This window comes from Etheostoma cragini, chromosome 9 (assembly GCF_013103735.1).
Source record: "Etheostoma cragini isolate CJK2018 chromosome 9, CSU_Ecrag_1.0, whole genome shotgun sequence".
Classification (NCBI taxonomy): Eukaryota; Metazoa; Chordata; class Actinopteri; order Perciformes; family Percidae; genus Etheostoma; species Etheostoma cragini.
The window spans coordinates 27,145,528-27,166,591 of NC_048415.1; the positions used below are offsets into that span (position 1 = coordinate 27,145,528).

Genomic DNA, 21,064 nt, shown 5'->3' on the forward strand with positions numbered 1-21,064 from the left:
TGTTGCATCTTATTAATAACTCACATATTGAAAATGAGAAACAAATACAAAATAACTGATGTTATCAAGTTATTACACCACTAATTGTCTTCCGATAGAAATATTCATTACCCAACAATGTTCAGCACTAAAGTAGGAAGCAATGTGTCTTTCATTTAGTGCAGGGAAAAGAATGGACATTCTGTTCTAGATTACAATATTTAACCCCCCCAACCCCTTTAAAAAAGCCAGAATCAGTTCAGTGTTCAAAGGCACACCTTCAGAATGTAAAAGAAGATAGTGGATGTTGACCATCAATGGACTGTACAATGTCTGTACCAAATTCCATGGCAATGATCCAACAGTTGTGGACATATTTCAGTACTAGTCCAAAATGTCAATCTGCTGATGGCAGTAGAGTGCAAATCAGGGATTACCTACGTATTCATACCTAAGTGGTGTTTGTACTGTCCCCACAGACAAAATTCACAGGATTCTTTATGCTGCTGAAAAGATCTGAATCTGATGATTATGAGACAAGGTGTGTGAAGCTTTGGCTGTTGCTGTGTCCGTCCTCAGCAACATGGCCAGAGGTGTGGAATGGGATTTTCAGTCCATGATTTTATTCATGTTTCATCCATAATTTGCCAGGACTGACATTTGACCGCACTAAGTGTTTAAGATTATGTGTGCACAGCGAGGGCCTTTCGCTTTCAGAATGCATTCAACTCGGGGTGAAATTGCATCGCTTTCGCTCTCGTTCACACCGATCCATGACGAGAAATTCCTTAGAAGGATTAGTCATGCAGTGGCCCAGAATTTGAATTTTATGGGGGGAACCTTGTATGCTTAAGTATGTGGGATGAGCAGGGGAAATCTCACACCACAGGGTCTAGGCCATGTGTCAAACTCAAGGCCCGTAGGCCAAATCCGGGACCTGACAGATTCTGATCCGTCCCGCATATCAATTTAGGTTCACTATAAATTTCGTCCCACAGAGATTTTGTCGCTTTTTTGAATTTGGTGTCACTTTTGGCATTTTGGTTCCACATCTTTGCCAACTGTTTTTTTAAAGATTATTTTTTAGGGCATTTTTAGGCTTTTATTTGACAGGACAGCTGAATACATGAAAGCGGAGATGACATGAAGCAGAGGGCTACAGGTCAGAATCAAACCCAGGCCTGCTGCATTGAACAGTAAACCTCTACACATAGCCACCTACCACCTCTACCAGCTTAGCTATACAGGCGCCCCTTTTTAAATTGTTTCTGGCACTTTTTGGACACTTTTTCTATGATGGCTAAGGAACTTTTTTTCTGACTTTACGTCAACCACACTGTAAGTTAGAAGACTTCATAAGACTTGTAATAATGCAGTTGAAGATATTTGACTGTCAAAATAAAAAAAACATGTCAACATGTCAATATACTATATGTCTGGCCCTTGATGTGATTCTCAATTCTCATTTTCTAGTGTGGCCCTTGGAGAAATTGAGGTTGACACTCCTGGTCTAGGCTGAAAAGAACATTCAGTGATTGACTCAAGTCTTAACTGACATCTTCCACTTGTCATGTATCAGAGTGCCAATGTTTATTTGTGTCTGTCTTTGTCACAGAGGACCAGATCCCTCATGGTTTCCCCACCATAGACATGGGGCCCCAGCTGAAGGTTGTGGAGAGAACGCGCACTGCTACGATGCTGTGCGCAGCCAGCGGCAACCCTGACCCGGAGATCTACTGGTTCAAAGACTTCCTGCCTGTTGACATCGGCAGCAGTAACGGGCGCATAAAACAGCTGCGATCAGGTAAAGCCTTCATCTCAAGATGATCTCACACAAGTCTCTTTTTTTAGGAAATCAGTGCAGTTAGCTGTCCTATCAGGTGTTTGGTGGGTGTGGTAACTAACCTTTGAGACCTTGCAGGATACAAGCAAACAATGCAAAGAACATTTAAAAAACATCATGGCCTATATGAAAGCCTATTTTCAGAAAGTCAAACACAATAAGCTTCTGGAAATAAGTGGTTCAGACTTTGAGTGGGATGTCATAGATTGCATTAATTGCCTCAGCAGCACCTGTGTGGGAACAGTGCCGTGCCAACAGTGCTTAACACTCCACAGACAGTGATGAATTTGAAAGCCGAGGCAGCCATGTGAGGCAGCTCTGTGAGGACGTGGCCAGGATCCAGAAGAGCAGATAGGGCATCTTTCTCCACAAAAACCAGCCCGGGCAGCTCACAGCAGAGCTGGATGACTTCAGGCTGAATAACCAAGCATTATACACCCTTTCAGCTGCCCTTTTCTCTCTTTTTTTCGGTGACAAAATAGAAATGTTTGCTTCTTGCCAAAAGTTGCAAGCACCTACAAAACATCATAACGGCTGTAAAGGGCCGGACTTTCTTGCCAGCCCTTGCGGCTCTCTGCCTCAACCCAGGCAGAAAGGAAAGGCTGAGAGAAAAGCTTCGGGATATCATTGGCTTTGAAGTCCACTTTTTCCCTAAGTCGTAGTCAGGGCCTGAGTTAAGGCCAAACATGCCATGTATTATTAACCAAATAGCATGGCAATTTGTTTCAATTTGTATCATAGGGCCCTGTCGTCACATGCAGTCCCACAGCAGCCAGAACCAGAAGGCTGGCTTTCTTTTAATATGAAAATCAGAGTTATCCTGTGCCACACAAAGGCAAGTGAAATATATAGCCCTGTGCCAAGTCAGCACTCCACAATTATTCCATTTATTTGTTTCAATAGATTTCATTATATAGAGGAGTGATTAGATTTGCTCATGAATAAGTTAGACCAATTAAATGAATTTGATACATTGAGAAACACTATTAGCTTCATTTTTCAATTTGAGACCTTTGCTCTCCTTTGGAATAAAAAGGAGCGAAAATGTCCTCTGGCTTCTGTAAGGCTTCCTCTGAAACTCCAAAGCTCAACTGTCTGCCAGTAATTACAACCAAAGTTTGTCCATTGAAGAGTTTTGTGACCCAGACCAATGTCGACTCTCCGGATGCTGGACCATGGAGCACTGGGACTGCTTGCCTCGGGATCTGCTAGTCCGAAGAGGTTGGAAAAGAAGAAGATGAGTGCAACAGGACAAAGCTCTTCTGTGGTAAACAATGCTGGAGTGATAGATCAAGGTTCTGATTCAGCCGCCATATTCTCAAACACAGCAACAACACCCCCAGTCAGATTTTTATATTTCTTTGTTGAGGTTAGAAAGCAGAACACTCCAGTGGCCAATGTATGGACAAAGCTTGACAAAGATGGCCCCAGCGGAATGTTTCTTTTGCAAACATTGGCTATTTAAAGAGTACTCCAGTGATGTAGCGTTGCAAATTCTGAAAATTGGAGACACTTGCGAGAGACTGAATAATAAAAGAATGGTTAAATTGTAAACAGAATGGGTTAGGCTTACATGTATTTGTTCTGAATCCTTGGATACAGGACGTTAACCTCAGCACAGGAATTTCCTCTTTTTGATATGCCCAAAAACCAAATAAATCCAGTAAAATTGTGCACTCTAATTAGGCCTGAGTCTCAGAAAGTAAGAAACATGAACTCTGAAGTGTGAGTTCCATAGAGAATGCATTGAAAGTGGGGTAGTTTCTGTCTCTTAGCTAAACCATGTTAGTTTGGTTGTCTCCTGGATGTATGGCTCAAACTGAGTTTTGTCACTATGGCAAATGTAAATGAGAAACCAGAGCTGAAAAAGCGTCCGATGTTACTATTTAGGTCGTTCGTTTAGGTTGTTCTGGAGTGTTATGGCTTTCCAGTGCGTTTTCATGACACTAGGCACAGTGGTGGAAATGCCCGGAATTGTTATAGTGTCACCTACAGTTGTCTATCACACAGACTGACCCCTGTTATAATGTTCTTTTGCTTGGGCATCCTATAAATGTGCACAAGCTGCAGTCATCCAAGAATTATCCACTGCCTGTGCAGTTGCTCTAAGCCCAATTTTCCACTGGGTGCGTCTGCGCTGTGCTCCGGAGGTGCTGTTACCCCCTGTTGGCAAACCCCCAAAAAGGTTTGAGCCAGGTCTGTTTTCACACAAGCTGCGGACGGTTTTAGACATCCGGGCAGCAACAGAAACAGAGAGGACATCTAGTCAATATGTCAAAATACACCCCCCAATATTGTAGTCTATACGTCTCCTCTACAACACCATGGACGACGAAAGATTCATCTTGGAGGTGTAAAGACATGATAGACATTACAGATTTCAATCAGGACAACACCAGAATAGAGAGGGCATAGTGGTTAATTGTAGGAGTGCTTGGAGTGGAATGTAGATCCAACGTCCATGGCCACAAATAGGTCTTACCCGAATATTAGCACTAACTGGAAACTTAGTCCAAACCACTGGCTTTAATGGTTGATTATTCCACACAACAGTGAAATGAGCCAACCCATAGACTTTGTGTATCAACGGCACCAATAGGCAAACTCCAAAAAATACTGGATCCCATAATGCAAATGATTTAATTCCTGCAAATATTTGCCCCAGGTTGTAACACAGGCTTCCTATTGAAAATGTAATGGCATCACTAATCACTGACATCACCAATCAATGGAGCTCCCCTTTAACAGCCAATCACGTTGCCATGGTAAATGGGCTACAGTTATATTTTATCAGAGGGCTACAATATATGCCTGACATTCGCCCATTCACACACCTTTTAACACACACACAAACACACACACACACTGATGGCAGCAGGTTACCATTAAAATGCAATGTACTGCAGGCCAATCATCGGTAGCAACTCAGGGTTCAGTGTCTCGTCCAAGGACACTTCAACATGTGGACGGGAGGAAGTGCCAATGCTGGGGGACATTGGGGACAACCTGCTCTACCTTCAAGCTACAGCCATGTGTTGGGATATTGTTCTGCTTGGAAAGGACAAAATGGACAAAAAGCTGGATTTAACTGGTAGATTTCACACCATCAGTTTGATACTCATGTGCAAAGTTGTTGAGGACTGCCAATTCAGTATATTATTCTTTTTTGATCAACTCTACAACAGAAACAAATCCTCCCAATCCAGACATTGTGAAAATATAATAAAGTCCTATTATTTTTCACAATGAAACCCAAAACCTGTCATGACACCCTGCTTTCATGCTGAAATGCCGTGGGATTCTTCCAGCTGTGAGGAGTCATGGCAGGTGTCCGCATTGCCTAGCCCGGCCCTCTGAAAGCTGCTGATGTCCCCCCCCCCCATCAAACCCCAAGGGGCCACACAGCTTCCAGGGCCCCCCCTCCCCCCCATCTGCTGTCTCCCAACACGTATCTGACGCTTCTTTGTGTTCTTGTCGACCGAAGAGCGGCTTGGTTTATTATCCAGATCACTGTCATCTGCATAGTAACCATCCCTCTCTCTCTGCCATTTGTTGCATATGACCTGATATGCCCAAATGGTGCCAGCTACTACAGATTACCTACACCAGGGAAGTGCAAGATTAAAGGAAGAAATGCTGCTACTGTGGTACAAGAATGAATAGTATTAGGGCAGAAAGATTCACGACTTTAAAAGTATAATGTTGTGTGATTGTCAATTCATAAGAGCTGTGATTTGAATTACATAACAGGTAAATAACCCTTTGTTAACAAGCGGCTGGAGGTGAAAGCTTTTCCCAACTATAATGATAATCGCTGCCAGCAGATTGACTCAGCGGTTGATATCTAAAGTTAATTCTGTGAGATGGTCGAACAAAAAAAGGACCTCGGGCAACATTAATTGTCTCACTTTAGCTTGTACTTTAGGCTTTTAATAATTTAAAAAAACAGACGTGCTGTACTTGATGATTCAGCCAGGAGAGTTTCATGGAAACCCAAATAGGTCCACTAACTTCAAATCTTTTTCAGACAGGGGGCGTCTGGGTTGGACAGTCGTTGGGCGGCTGGTTGATGTTAAACTGTCACACACAGGTGAATGTCCAGCTCAACGGGTACACTCTTCTATAGTAAAGAAGCCCGTTTTACAGTACTTAGAAATTAGATTACAACTTAACTTCAGTGGTGGAAAAAGTATAAAGATCCTTTACTTTTAGTAAAAGTACTAATACCACATTGTAAAAGAAATACTTGTTAAAAGTAAAAGTCCTTCATTGAAAGTGTTACTTAAGTAAATCTATGTAAGTATCATCTGGAAAATGTACCTCTATTAGTTAAAAGTACACAATGCATAAGAATGCTCACATTTTAGAACGTGTAAAGGATCCAAATGGTTGTGTTTAATGGTCTAATCATCTCAGCTGGACTCGTAGGCTGTTATATTATTGGCTAGTTTTCTTTATTAAATAACATATTTTATAAACTACTTGTGTTTTATGTGCAGAAATATTATTTTGTGAAGTAACTAAAGCTGTCAGATGAATGTAGTGGAGTGAAAAGTACAATGTTTCTCTCTGAAATGTAGCAAAATAGAAGTAAAAAGTGGCAGGTAAAGAAAAATCTGAAGTAAAGTCCAAGTACCTCAGCATTTGTAGTTAACTACAGTACTTAATGAAATGTACTTAGTTACATACCACCACTGTTACTCTTTACTGGCACGTTTGAAATCTGGGAGGACTCCAAAAATAAGAAACGGCAGTATTTCACCTGATTACACATAGGAAAAAAACAAGTATGTGCTTACGCTCTGTAAAGTCATGATTTAATTAAAAGTGTATGCTTATAGAAAATAACAGTGATTAAAATAGTGTGACCTAACTAGTGCACAGGGAAGAAATGCTGTGGGATGATTAGATGTCCCAAATAAAATAACAACTGTATCTATAACAATAGATCTGTAGGTTGCTCATTTTCAAGAAATATAACCTTTAAGGCAGCAACATCCCAGTGCAGGTTTCTTTGACTTTTTGGTCAAAAACACCAAAGTGTTTCAATAAATAATCTAGCCAATCACTCACCTCACGGTGTTAATTGCTTCAACTCGGTTTCTGAGAAAGAAAATACATAAATACTACAATACCCATAAGTCTTGACAATGATTGCCATGGAGAGCAGCTAGCATTAGGGTTGAATCTTTTCTGCAATATTGGTTGCGATTAATTATTTTGCTCAAAAATGGTTCAGTCCTAAATATTTCACAGGGACAAATGCTGGCAGATTAGATGTCCCGTATTATGTAACATCTGTTATAAAAATACCTCTGTATTATGCTCATTTTGGAGCTTGATTATTAGAAATATTAATACTTTTGAGGCAGTAACTTCCCAGTGTATTCCAGGACAAGTGCAGGTTTCTTTGAATTGCATCAGAGGGAGAGTGGGCAGCTTGTGTTCTTCCAGTGCGCTCCATTTGTACTTGAAAGTCAGATTTTCTAGGTCAAAGTCGGAAACAACCCCCCAGACCTCGGATTTCTGAGCTCGGAACTTGGACAACCACAGAGTCCCCCTAAGAAAAAAATCCAACACTGTTGCTCCGTGCATCAACGACCTGGCTGTCCGTCCTCTATCTGTGGACATGTTGCCATAGTGTTTTTATGCACAAAAAACAGCATAATGGTTTGTTATCAACTGGTATTGCTAACAATGGCTAATCTGGCTAGAGCTAATCCCTCAATGAGAAATCTGACTCGTGAATGGAACACAGTCAACTTGGGTGTGACGTTGTTCCCAGTTATGGCTTCTGAGGTAAATGGAACGCATTATTATCTGCCTTGGTATGTCAGGATGCAAGAGACGAAAATCTAACAGAAAAACGCCTGTTGTTGGTAAATGAGGGGTCAAGTGCCTCATAGCCAGGTGCTGTTAAGGGGAAATAAATAAGCTGTGGGGAATAATACACTTTATGATCACAACAGGATGCCAGCTCTGTGGAGCAAATAGCCACCTGTATGAGGCAAATAAGCAGCATGTTGAAGTAAATAACCACATGCACAAATGACAGACTGGCAGTTGTAGCTGGGGTATGAACTATGAAACAAGTTTGTGCTTAAATAACACAATTGTACAGAAGAAAGAATTTTGCACAGTTGTCATTTATGTTAATGGTTTTTAATGAAATTATCAGTAAGTGAATTTCTCACTCTTGGCTAACACTTATGGCACATTTAATAATAGCTTTTAATGGATGTTTTGTTGTTCTCACAGGGTGAGAACAGCAGTCACTCTTATCTCTGCTGTTTTTCTTCTCTTTGCTCTCCCACCACTCTTGTCTTTCTCTGTTTCACTTTCTTATTCTCTTCTCTCTATGCTAATGGTTATCTCTAATCTTATTTGCATTCAAATTACCTCACCAGGTGGTACACCAATCAGAGGTAAGAATGCTGGGTACAGAAAACATCTTCCCATCCCCCTCTCCTCCTCTCCTCCATCTCCTTTATCCTCCTCCTCCGTTCACCTCAGTATGTTCCATTTCCAGCTCTCCGCCGTCCACGTACTCTGCCGTCACCACATTCTCCAAAGCGTGTATGGTCTTGGGAGGGATGAAAACAACACAGTTGAAAAAGGTCACACTTTCTGGTGACATTGTCATCTAATGAAATAACTTTGACCACTTCCTACTGATTTACAGTGGGCTGCAGTGGGCCCAACCACCAGAGAAAAAATGTGAATGTATTTTTTTTTTAAACCAGTTACAGTAGGGTGGACTACTTGTTTGGAAACTTTAAATATCCAGTTACTTAATGTAAAGGCCAATGGGATCAGTCTTGTAGCAGACTTCATGGGGCTCCACATTAAGTCAGTGCTAAACCTAACTTTAAATTACAAAAACCACCACCACACTGTGACTACAGGTAAAAAAACGTTTTAAAAATGCATCAATAATTCCCAGTGGCTGAGGCGTGGTGGGGGGGAAACTCAAGCCCAGTGGGCCTCTAGGCTCACAATGAACTAGGGGAACCAATGCCTGGATCATGCCAGTTAACCATGTCATGGAGGTTAGCATATTTGAAAATGTACCTCTTGAATAATTAGTAGTCTGCAAAGTGCTTGTCATGAAGGTGTAAGGGTTGGACCTCTGCTACGTTATCAAGTGAGCTACGTCTGAAGGTCAGAGGCCGTGTCGTCAGCTTCTGACATGTTGTTTAGAGGTCATTAGTCTCGCATTGTCAGACTTTCCTCCACAGAGCTCGGACGGCAGGTCTAGTTGTCCTCACAACATTCTGGGATGTGAGGAAAACGTGCTCTGGTTTATTGGCATTGTCTGAGGCGGTGCATCTGCAAAACAGCCTTGGGAAGGAACTTGTTTGGGTGGACCATAGGGTTGGGCATTATATTGATATTATATTGATATTGAGATAAGAGACTAGATATCGTCTTAGATTTTGAATATTGTTATTTGGCATAAGTGGTGTCTTTTCCTGGTTTTAAAGCCTAAATTACAGTTAAAGTTACACTTACCAGACTGTTGTAACTGTTCTATTATTTGCCTTTACAAACTTAGTCCAAACTTGATCTTAAATCCACATTACTGATGATTATTAATCAACAATCTCATTGTGTCAATATTGCACCAATAGTCAACACTACAATATTGTTGCGGTATCGAGGTATTTGGTAAAAAAAAAAATATCGTGATATTTGATTTTCTCCACATTGCACAGCCCTAGTGGAACAAGTGTTTGTTCAAAAGTAGTTTTAGTAGTGCAACAGAAAACTCAGACTGGACAGATCTAGCTAGCGGTCTGGATTTACCCTGCAGAGATCTGAGGAGCAGTTAACCATAGTCCTCAGAAATCCATCGGAGGTGAGAACGCCAACACAAAGGAAGAGGAAGGTGGTGGACATCCGGTGTAATTTTCCATGGCACCTGAATAATCCTTAGAAATTAAACGTTGTCGATAAAGACTAGGGCTTCATAGTCTTCTTCTGTAAGAAGTTACACCTCTTCTTTCACCACGCATTAACCTTTTTCATGCTAGAGAGGAGGTCATAGCAGACGTCGCTCAGCATCCGTTTGCAATTCTCAGGAGAGAATGATGCATTTTCTACAAAAAGGCAGCTACCATGTAGGAGGTGCTAATAGCTGAAATAGATAGACAATCATCACAAAATTGGAAACCGGTAAATAGAGGAAGATAGTCATCTTCTGCTGCACATAAGACTTCACACTAGTGACTTCACAACAGTGTGAGGATTGGTCTCCAGGACTGACTCTCAATTGGAGAAGGTTAAAATACACGGCTTCCATTAACATTTTTACTTGATGTTTTGTGATGTTAAGGAGAAAGGCTTGCCAATATACTGTGTGTGTGTGTGTGTGTGTGTGTGTGTGTGTGTTTTACGGACGTGCATCCAAGATGAACGTTGTTCCTCCTTCATCTCTGGGCTAGCTGTCTGCACCAGATCCACCGGGGATGTGCCTATACACGCATTATTTCAACCGCTGATTGTTTTATTTGTCCTTAAACTAGTTCTCAACGTTATGTCACAAACCCATTCCATGTTGCATTTCAGGATTGTATTCTGAAATATGTACATTATTCAAACATTTCACATTTATTGTCCACTGCAAAACTGCATGATATATGTCACATTCACAGCCTTGCTAAAAACACATACTGTACATGTTTGCTATCTCATACCTAACATCTCTATTGACAAGTGAATATTAAATGTTTGTATGAATGCTATGAACTACAACTATGAACAACTTTGTTGATGAAATGAACGTTGTTATATCCAGGTAAGTTTGATCTGATATTTCCACAATATGAAAGATCTCAAAGAGATCTTTAGCATAAAGAAATTCAGAAGTATTCTGCTTTTAGAGCAGGGATCAGTGGACGTCAGGGCTAGGGTTAGGCCTGCGTGATAAACCGTTAAAAATCACAATCTTTATTCACCCGTTCTCGATGTAAAGGTCTCATGGCATGAACATTTTGACAATAGGTGTAAACCGAGTCCTGGGCAACCTACTCTGCCTTTGAGAAAATGAAAGCTCAGTGGGGCCAATCTGGAATCTTGCTCTTATGAGGTCATAAAGGGCAAGGTTACCTCCCCTTTCTCTGCTTTGCCCATCCATGAGAGAGACATCATGGCTTTTAAACGAGCAAAGTGGCAGTTGGTCAAGGCCTCGCCCCCACCCTCACCCCCAGCCTCCACCTTGCACCTCACCCCTCCCTCCTCTTCAATAGCATTTAAAGCTACAGACTCAGAAATGGTACGTCCTAGGGAAAGCTCATTGTGCAACTGGCTCTGGTGGCTGTAATTCTGCACCAAGGCTGAATTTTGGGTAAGAGACTTCAGATATGGCATTAGTGGACCAATAAGGTCTATATAAAAAGAGACTTCAGATACAGTATTAGGGGACCACTAAGGTCTATATAAAGAGACTTCAGATACAGTATTAGAGGACCACTAAGGTCTCTATAAAAGAGACTTCAGATAAAGTATTAGGGACCATTAAAGCCTATATAAAGCTTTCAAAAATCACCATGTCATGGGACCTTTAAAACATCTGAGCCATTGAGCCCTTAGATCGGTCGTTTCCCATCATGCATTAAAGGATGAAGCTGGTGTTATTTTCATCCAGTCAGCATCCATGAAAAGCCCCCAAACCAACATTGTGCATTTAAATACTTTCTAATTACCCTGCCCGCTCTGAGGCCCTCAGCCCCAAGCTCATTGCTTCCAAAAATATAACATTTTATCCATCCAACAAAGCTAAATAATGTCCAACTAGACTAATATTCTAAAGCCATGTTAGAGGCTCTGGGAGACTATTTTCAGTTGTAGATGTATTCACATTTGGTGGGCTAGTGAACTTTAGGGAAAGATCATAGGCAACAGTGGGTGCGATTACGTTAGGATTAATGAAGGAATATCTCACCCAGTATATAGATCATAAAACATTTGTCAAACTCCCTTTGCTTATCTACAGAAAATCCCACACATCAATTTAGGTTCACAATACACTGTGGCCCGCCTTGTTGTTCCCCAAACTGAAGACGAGAAACCATTTTTAAATTCCCACAGAAGCAGACAGTCTTCACAGTCATGCCGGGAAACAGGGTTTTGTACAAAATGTAATCTAGTTTAGCTTGATTGCTTAACTCTATGATGGCTAAGGAACTTTTGTAGAGCTTTATGTTGACCAAAAGGCAACAAAAAGAGTGACACATTTTTTTAAATGTGACAAAAACAAAACAAAAATGTCAACAAAAGCGATACACAGTAATAGAGCCAAAGATATTTTATTTTATTTTCCAATGTATGCATGTCAATGAACTATACATGTCCCTTGATGGGATTGTTTTTCCAGTGAGGCCCAGTGAAGTTGAGTGTGACACCCCTGGAGTATAAGAATATAACCAGCCTTATACGGATGCAGCCTTGTTGCTCTCATGCCACTTTCATTGACAGTGTGAGTTAGCATGACATTACAGCAACTAATGAGGAGTTGGACAGGATCCTCCTGGATCATCTCAAAAACAAACCTGGTAATATTTGGTCATTGCCATAAATTAGTGGATAGAGCATAGGCCTCCAAATAATCAAGAAAAAGAAGAACTGTGAATCCTGAATGATTTTCTTCTAATTGTTTATACCTATAAGGTATGTAATGAACAGGAGGAAGGTATATTCAGAAAACTATATTGAAAGTGAAGGACAAGTCACTAGCCATCACCATTTGTGTGTGTCTGTGTGTGCATGTGTGTGTGTGTGTATTGGTTGAACGTTTGTGGTGCAGACCTGAACTTTGACCTCCCTCCCCAGGAGCGCTTCAGATTGAGAACAGCGAGGAGTCGGACCAGGGAAAATACGAGTGTGTGGCAGTCAACAGCGCCGGGACTCGCTACTCTGCTCCGGCGAACCTTTATGTCCGAGGTAAGATCCCTCTTGACCCCCCACCCCCACATCCCCCACCTCTGCCATTCAGGTCGCTGCCTCCAACGTTAAGGTCCTCCACGTGTTCTGCACCGATGCACCAATGCTCTGCCTCCTGACTGCTAATAGGAAAGCTGGCTCGTCGGATTCAACCGCAGTGAAAGTCAAACCTGTTGATGCCCGTCTGCTCTCTGCACTCACACTGTCATTTCCTGCTCTCTCTCTTTCTCTCTATCCCCTTATTTCTGTCTTGTCTTTGTCTCCAAACAAATGCACTGTTAGTTTGTTTGACCTATCTAACCTCACAGTGTTGGCGCGGCGTGTGTGTGTGTGTGTGTGTGTGTGGGGGGGGGGGGGGGGGGGGGGGGCTTGACTCATCAGGGGTGAAAGAGAGGTTGGCTGCGGTTCTGTCTTTGTTTTAAGGAGTTGGATTTTTACGTGTTGAGTCTTGCCACAAAGAGAAGCCGACACCAATCGCTGTTGTGCGTCCCGTGTTTGGAGTCAGTGTGTAGGAAATCCCCCCCCTCCCCTAGAAAGTGGGCTCCGGTCGACTGGGTGTGCTGCCAGCTGGGGTGAAAGCAAGCCTTGGGGCTTTTCATGAGTACTCCTTGTCAACTAAGAACTCAATTAGCCGCAGACAATATCATGTTCTCAAAGGCAATTTTCAAAGCATTTTTATTGACAATGCTCTTTGATTCAGTTTGCCTCTAAAAAATGAATCAAAGCTTCTGCATGTTAAATACAGTTACTACCTAATATTTAGTGTCATGTTACACTTCTGTAATAATGTATTTAAACCAATTTGAAGTTGCTTTTGTTTGTTTGAAAGAATAGATGAAATATGTTTAAGAGAGTAATGCAACTGAGCAATTAGAACAGATTGAGAACAATGGAATCATTGCCTGCCAAAATAGCTTAGAAAACATTTCCCACACAAATACTGGAAAACATACTATTTATGATAGAAAGATAGCTTATTCAAAGGTACACAGTACACAACTTCAATCCAACTCTGTTTTAAGTACACTGGACCAAACAACAATCAAGCATGTGTGTGTTGTAGTATATTTATTTATTTGATTAGGACTGTCACTGCCCAATGTGAGGAGAGTGCAGATTTGAGTCGTGCACGCGTCACTTTTTCAGGAGTGAAGCGGTGAGTTCCACATGCGTCACGTTGTGACAAGTAGCATACAAGATGCTAACGAGAGATATGTAATGTCAAGACAGTAAAAATGGACCTACTTAACAAAGTTAACACGTTTGCATCAAACACGACATAGGCTGTCAGTTGAATGCCGTTTGGAGCTAACATTAGCAATCAAACTGTCATAGATAGCGTTAGCTAAAACGTTTTTGAAACAACTGCTAGCTTAGATACAAGTTAGCATCAAACACATCAAAGGCTGTCAGTTGAAAGGCGTTTTGAGCTAACGTTAGCAATCTAACTGTCATAGATAGTGTCAGCTAAAACATTTTTGAAATGACTGCTAGCTTAGCTACAAGCTAGCAATCGAACACAACAAAGGCTAGCACTTGAATGGCATCTTTGAGCGTTAGCAATCAAACAATCATAGCCAGATAGCTACATTGTTTTTTAAATTAGTCCCATCTTCTGTTATTGTTTGTAATGAGGATAGTTTATAATTTAATGGATTTCAAAAATTTCAGTATGGAAAACCATTTACATCCGCATCCCGACTCAAATCTGCACTTAACTCAGGATGTGAAAAGGACAATGCATAGTAATCAACATTTCTGTAAATGTGCTAGTGTTAGCCAATTGGCTAATTTTCAACTGTAGTCCCAGTTCCTAGCATGCATGTCTTTACGGCGGGAGGAAACCAGAGCACCCGGAGGAAACCCCAACAAACATGGGGAGAACATGCAAACTCCACACAGTAAGCCCCGGAACAACCTCGATTAAAACCCAGAACCTTCTTGCTGTGAGGCAGAAGTGCCAACCACCACCATGGTGCGTGTGTGTGTGTGTGTGTGTGTGTGTGTGTGTGTGTGTGTGTGTGTGTGTGTGTGTGTGTGCAGATGTACATGCATCAGTCCCAAAATACTGTAACATTGCCTTCGAGAACTCAAAAAAAACACTTTTCAACAATCTCTCTAAAACATAACATGAATTTGTCTGCGGCTTCAGCACACAGCTGATGTGTTCAAGAAAGTTATGGCAGTTGCACAATAAATAAATTTAAAAAATTGTAAATACTTCATTTTATGTCGCAAGAAGCATTCCCCGGTTAACCAAACAGAGCCGTAGCCAACAGAGTCAGATTAGGAAGTGAATATGTTGATATGTCCCTCTTTTCGGGGTTTCTGTCTGTGTTGCTTTAACCTTTAACCTTTCCAGGTGTGCTGGTAGCTTTTGTCTCCATTTTCATCTCACAGTTCTGAGCAAACACTGGAACACACCATATGTTACCAACGTGTGTGTGTGTGTATGTGTCTTCTTTATGTTATCTCTATTTCTCTTCATCTGTTTAGCTTTTCAGGCCTTCTCCTTCTCTGTATTTGATGCCGCAGTCCACAATCCCTCCTCCACTCATGTGTCAGTCATATACACAGACTGTATATGTTTCTGTTCATCTCTCCGATGCTTATCCTTCTAAACATGATGGCAGCTTTTTTTGTCATTGTTTAATATGCTTTGCTTTGTTTGACATGTGAGAAAGTATTTTGAGTTTGCTTTGTTGTCTGTGAGAGGATGTGTGTGTGGCTGTTGTTGTTCATATAGAGAGATTCATATATAGAAATTAATCTTGGTCCACTTAGCCATTAAGGGCCCTTTTACACCTATCTCATTTGGACCGGACTTTTCAGTTTGATCCAACCAAAATAACAGGTGTGGAACCTCCTCCAGACCATGGTCCAGATCCAGAGATGGCAGAAGTATTCTCTTCCAGTACTCTAGTAGGAAAATTTACTTAAAGCATAAACTAAAAGTATCCTTGCGAATGACAAGTGCAAGCTGAGAAGCTACAACTATAATTAACTATCATAAGTTTTACAACTTACAGTTCCCAAGGACTCACACACACAATCTCAACTGATTATCCTCCGGACAGCTAGTCTCTTTTGTTTTTCTCTCACTTTTTTCTGTGTGTGGCGTGCACGCCCGCTTGCGTTGTGAGGTGTTGTACTACTATTCTCTAAGTAGTAGAATGTACTGATATTCATGTTAAAATCTAAGGAGTAAATGTAAAAAGTCACCACAAAAATGAAGTAAAAATATCTGAAAAATCTATTTAACCCTTGTGTTGTCCTCAGGTCAAATTGACCCGTTTCAAAGTGTTTAATATCAGAAATATGGATTTCTTTCAACCAAATTGCCAAAAAATTACATGGATAATTCCATACAACATTCTTCAGGTAATAGTAATGATTACTTTCATTGAGTTTTTTGGGTGTTTTATTTAATTTGAATTTTTTTTTTTTTTTATGGTTTCTAAACAGTATCCGGACTAAACTTTGACATGTACCCATCTGTGAACTACTCAACATCCTATTACTATTACTCAAAATAATTCATAGTTTCTGCCTTTTATAACTAAAAACGAATGTATAATTTGAAATAAATTAGGTTTGTTGACCATAAATTCAAAGAAAAAAAGCACCAAAAGCATGGAAAAAGTACAAAAAATTTTAATTTTCAATTTTGACCTGGAAGGAAAAGTTCATGGTTAACTGGAAGACAACACAAGGGTTAAGTACAGTAACTAAATATATGTACTTTGTTACTTCCCATCTCTGTCCGGACCAAACAGCTGAAATTTGGTCAACCAAAAGAGGTCGCCTTGGTCCCGATCAAACTGAACCTGGGTCTGGTTCGTTTTCAGGCGTGAAAGCATTTTTTGGATGGTTTGGACTTTTCAAAGCTCTGGCAGACTATTGTCCTGTTAATAAAACCATTATAAGGAACAGCTCAGTGCTTAGTGTGTATGTGAGAGAGTGAATGTGTCAGCTCAGAGCAGACAGCTGTCGGCTGTCAGAGCTGGGAATAAATCAGTAATTGTCAATTGGTAGTTAATGTACAGTGTAGGTTTCAGTCTGCAGCTCCTCAAACCCCCGCAAGTAAAGTTCTCGTGTCTTGCTTCTCAACAACACAACACAAAAAGAGCCGCGGCAGCACGGGGAGAGCAGCTGTCAGCTGGAAAAACTCTGACATATGGCGCTTACCCACTGCTAGTACCTGCTCTGCAGACAGCGGTGCGCCGTCCTCCATTTTCCATTGTGGATTTAAAACTACCTCATGCGGTGGCCGGTCGTCATAGCAACGCTGCTGTTGCCACATCCAGAAGACAAATTTAGTTGGAAACAGCAAAAAAATAGTTTAGCTGTCGCTAGCAATGATGACGCAGTGAATGGTGACGATTCTCTCCAACCAATCAATAGCCTGCAAGTTTTCAATTCACCTTTTGGTATCACCTCAGCTTGTTTGGATTGGATACATAAAAAAGTACCTGCTAGCTAGTATTAGTACTTTCATAATGGAGGAACAAAAAAGTAGATTTGAGGCAAGTCGAGTACCATATAATGGAAAAAACACCAATAGCGAGAGGATTCGAGAGGACGGGGAAGCTCATCTATAAACCAATCAATTGCAACTGTTAGGAGACGCAGCTCACGTAGGTGATGGCAACAGGACGTAGTTGTATCCAAAGGGGTAAGCCAACCTCCAGAAAGTGTACCTCGTGTGGCGCCATCTTAATGCTACTAAGCACTCACCCGCCGGTAGCATTCCATTGACTTCCATTCATTTTGGCGCCACTTTGACAGCAAATGACATTACAATTGAAGTGTTTAACCCCTGTGGTCTTTAGGTCAAATCTGACCCGTTTTCTAAATTACAATTTCTGATGTTCTAATTTTGATCAAAAATAACATGGATGATTCCATAAAACGCGCTTCGCAAGTACAACAAAAGATCGGATCTCTACTTTCATTTACAATTTTGGGTGTTTTGTTGAATTTTTTGTTTTGTTTTAAACATATTGTTGTTGTATGTTTTTTTTTTTACTGTTTTACTTACTTATTACTCTAAAAAAATCCTGCTTTTTTTAACTGAAGAATTAGGTACAATTTCCTAGAAAGGAATTTTATTGACCATGAATTCCAAAAGGAAGTGTAAAACTATATAAGTTGGTGATGGTATTTATACACGGTAGTAAAAATAAGCTAGAAAGCCTTCAAAACATTGAAAATAAAGAGGAAAAAGACGCCATAAAAAGTGTTGATTTTCAGTTTTGACTTGAAAGCATGATACATGGTCAAACAGAAGACAACACAAGGGTCAAAGTTTTTATTTATCAATGTACATTTCTAAAGAAATACGACAATGTATAAAAGGCTCCATTGCCAACAACAACATTTGACGTGTCCAATGGTCCGAGACAAGTGCGAATCCAAATACCAATTAAGTCCAAGACATGTCAGAGAAAATACAAAAACAAAAAAATGTCTCGAGTCCCAGTCCGGAATCAAGTGCTCCAGCCCTGAGGTCAAGCATGAAAAAATGATAAATACTAAGATAATAAGCGTACACTTTGTTGTGTACCATAATCCATCATTTGTGGATGTTAGGGTCAGCAGCAATGGCTCTAGTTTGGTGGGTATGACTTCCTCCAACCCTACAAAGCTTTGAGATCTTCTGGCTCCGTTGCTGCAGATGTAGCAAGATAACCTCCCAAGCTCTTCGATTTGCTGTTTGCTAACAAATGTTTGCGTGTTCAAGCTGAGCACTAGCTGTCTATTGTTTTAGTTTAGCCTTAGCAGATGCAATGTGGATATGAGGCTTAGTCACGCAGCAAGTATCTGCTCTTTGCTCGGCTGAGAGGAGGCTTTAAAGGCTAGAGAGAATGATGTCGCCTGCCGGAGGGCTGGGTAGTTTCATGATGGCACAGTCACAGAGTTACTTAATCAACTGAAAAAATGTACTCACTAGTAAATCACTATACTCAAAACATAACAATCTGGCTTAATGTTGAATTGTGTAGAGAAACTCAGACATTTTCAATCATTAACCCTTGTGTTGTCTTCCCATCAAAATTGAAAGTTAACATTTTTGTCGACGATTTTCATCGATGTTTTTAACTTTTTCTTACGTTTTTGTCCCTTTTTCAACACTTTTGATGCTTTTTTTTTATGTTTTTGTCACTACGTAACACTAACTTTTGCTAACTTATTAACTAACTAATTTTAGTTTTACAGTTATATTTGGAGTTTATGGTCAATAAACCTCATTTATAGGAAATTATACCTATTTTTTGAGTAAGAAAAGCAGAAATTAGGAATCATTTTGACTAGCATTAAAGGAAAGTATGTTGATGGATAATCACAGACTGGAATACGTCAACTTTTACTCAATACTTTTTGGAAACCACTTCAATTTGTTTTTCCAAATGCTGCAAAATTGAATAAGACCCCCAAAATTGATGAAAGTAGAGATTTGTACTTGCGAAAGAGCGTTGTGGAATAAATCATGGTATTTTGGGTAGGTAAAAAAAAATACTTATTTAAGAAAACGGGTCACTTTAACCCGAGGACAACATGAGGGTTAAACCAGCTCTTCTGGATAGACATCAGAGTCGCCCAGGTGGCACAGCTGGTAGAGCGCAGGCCCAAATGACCCACCTGCTGGGGTTTCCTGCACATCTTCCCCCTCTCTCTCCCCTCTCATGTCTGAGCTTTGATTAAAGGCAGAAATGCCCAAAAAATAATCTTAAAAAAGGGTTTAAATAGCTTCATGAAATCAGATTGTTGACCACGCTCACTGACAGATCACACATCGAATGCTTCATTGTCTGTGTTCTTGTTAGGAAGTGGGTAAGTGGACCAAAGGGCAGTGCTCATTTAATTAGCTCACTGAGAGTTCCTCCATAGAAATATCAGTCAGGACTGGGCACATGGCAAAAGAAGTCTACATTTTCAAGGTGAGTGTTTGACTAATCCTATCAGGGACATTCTTTATGTCCTCATTGATTTTAAGGCTCGGCGGCTGAGTGCGCTCAGAGTCAATGGGCAGAATAAATGTGCGCAGTAACACACTGTCTGCCTTGTGTGCTTAATGAAGTCTGGTTGTCAGCAAGCGTCAGGCTCCTTAATGCTGACTTTATTCCAAGGCTCTGAAGGACTCGAAACACTGCAGCAAAGTAAAGGACAGGGAGGGCAGTGTGTAAATGTATGTCCGTGTCTGCTCCTATGTGTCCAAATGTGTTGTCAGAGTTGGGCACTTATAATCTTGCTGTGTGTTTGTGTGCTTATTTATGAGTGTTTCCTTCATGGCCTTTTGCTTTGTGTGTGTGTGTGTGTGTGTGTGTGTGTGTGTGTGTGTGTGTGTGTGTGCGCTTGTCACCTCACTGCTACTGTGTCTACTGTGATTATCTCACTCATTAATGGATAAGCAGATATTTGCCTGTTTTACTCTCTCTGTTTCTCCTTGTCTTCTTCCTCCTACTCCTTATTTTGCCCCTCTTGTTGTTTCTTTTTTCTTTCTTTTTCACTTTATCTTAATTCCCTCCATCATCACTGCACTCCGCCATCCCAAACAAAAAAAATACTACCCAAATCTCACCACTCAGATCAACGGGAAGGTTGGTTCTTTCACTCTTTACCCTCCTAAAGCCAAGGCCTGGCAGACTGGAGCCGTGCTGCGCCAGCATCTCGCTGGGCGCCTCAGGCCCGTCCCGGCCTCTCTCTCAGGACCCCATCCCCCCCCCCACCCTTCCTCCCTCCTCCCTCCCCTGCTACAGTATATGCTGCCTCGCACCACATTACATATTGCTCCATGCAGCTTGTTTGTCTGAATGTTTGTGAAATGCGCATGTCTTGAATGCCAATAATTTGCTTTTGCACAGGAAATTGCATTTCCCCACCAGGAAAGGTTTACATTGAGGATGTGACACTGAGATTGAATTGTAGGGATTTTATTTCAACTAAAGAGTGACCAAACCCCAAATATTGCAAGGTGAGAGAAGTAACTTCATGTTTCCTAGGTTCCGGTGTAATTCCCCTTTATTTTGATATTCCTGATATCCTCACTGCAATGTAAAACAAAATCAACAACTATTAGATTTCCAATGTCTTTTATTAGGGATTAGCATACTATCGCACAATTTTCAGTGGCAATACTTCATCGATACACAGGCGCCAAGTATTAATCTAAGTATTTTATTATATGTGTGTTGGTCAGTTTGTCTGGTCTTTTTTAGATAAAACTAATGTTAACAAAGTTTCATTTTCATTTCACTTTTGGGTTCATTTCATAGTTGGAAACATAACATTGCAATATAT

At 40.8% G+C, this 21,064-nt stretch overlaps 1 protein-coding gene across 29 annotated transcripts in view; it reads left to right on the top strand.

Annotated features, from left to right (window-relative positions):
- The window catches only part of ptprfa (protein tyrosine phosphatase receptor type Fa), a 362,404-nt gene that overhangs the window by 190,084 nt on the left and 151,256 nt on the right, over nucleotides 1-21,064 (top strand). For 12 of the 29 annotated variants that reach the window (XM_034882227.1, XM_034882230.1, XM_034882238.1 and 9 more), the window contains exons 5-8: nucleotides 1,595-1,783; nucleotides 8,230-8,247; nucleotides 12,653-12,763; nucleotides 20,353-20,364. In XM_034882227.1, the coding sequence (XP_034738118.1) occupies nucleotides 1,595-1,783; nucleotides 8,230-8,247; nucleotides 12,653-12,763; nucleotides 20,353-20,364 (330 nt within the window). The remainder of the gene's footprint in view (nucleotides 1-1,594; nucleotides 1,784-8,229; nucleotides 8,248-12,652; nucleotides 12,764-20,352; nucleotides 20,365-21,064) is intronic. The other 17 variants (XM_034882234.1, XM_034882237.1, XM_034882250.1 and 14 more) reach the window with 3 other exon arrangements.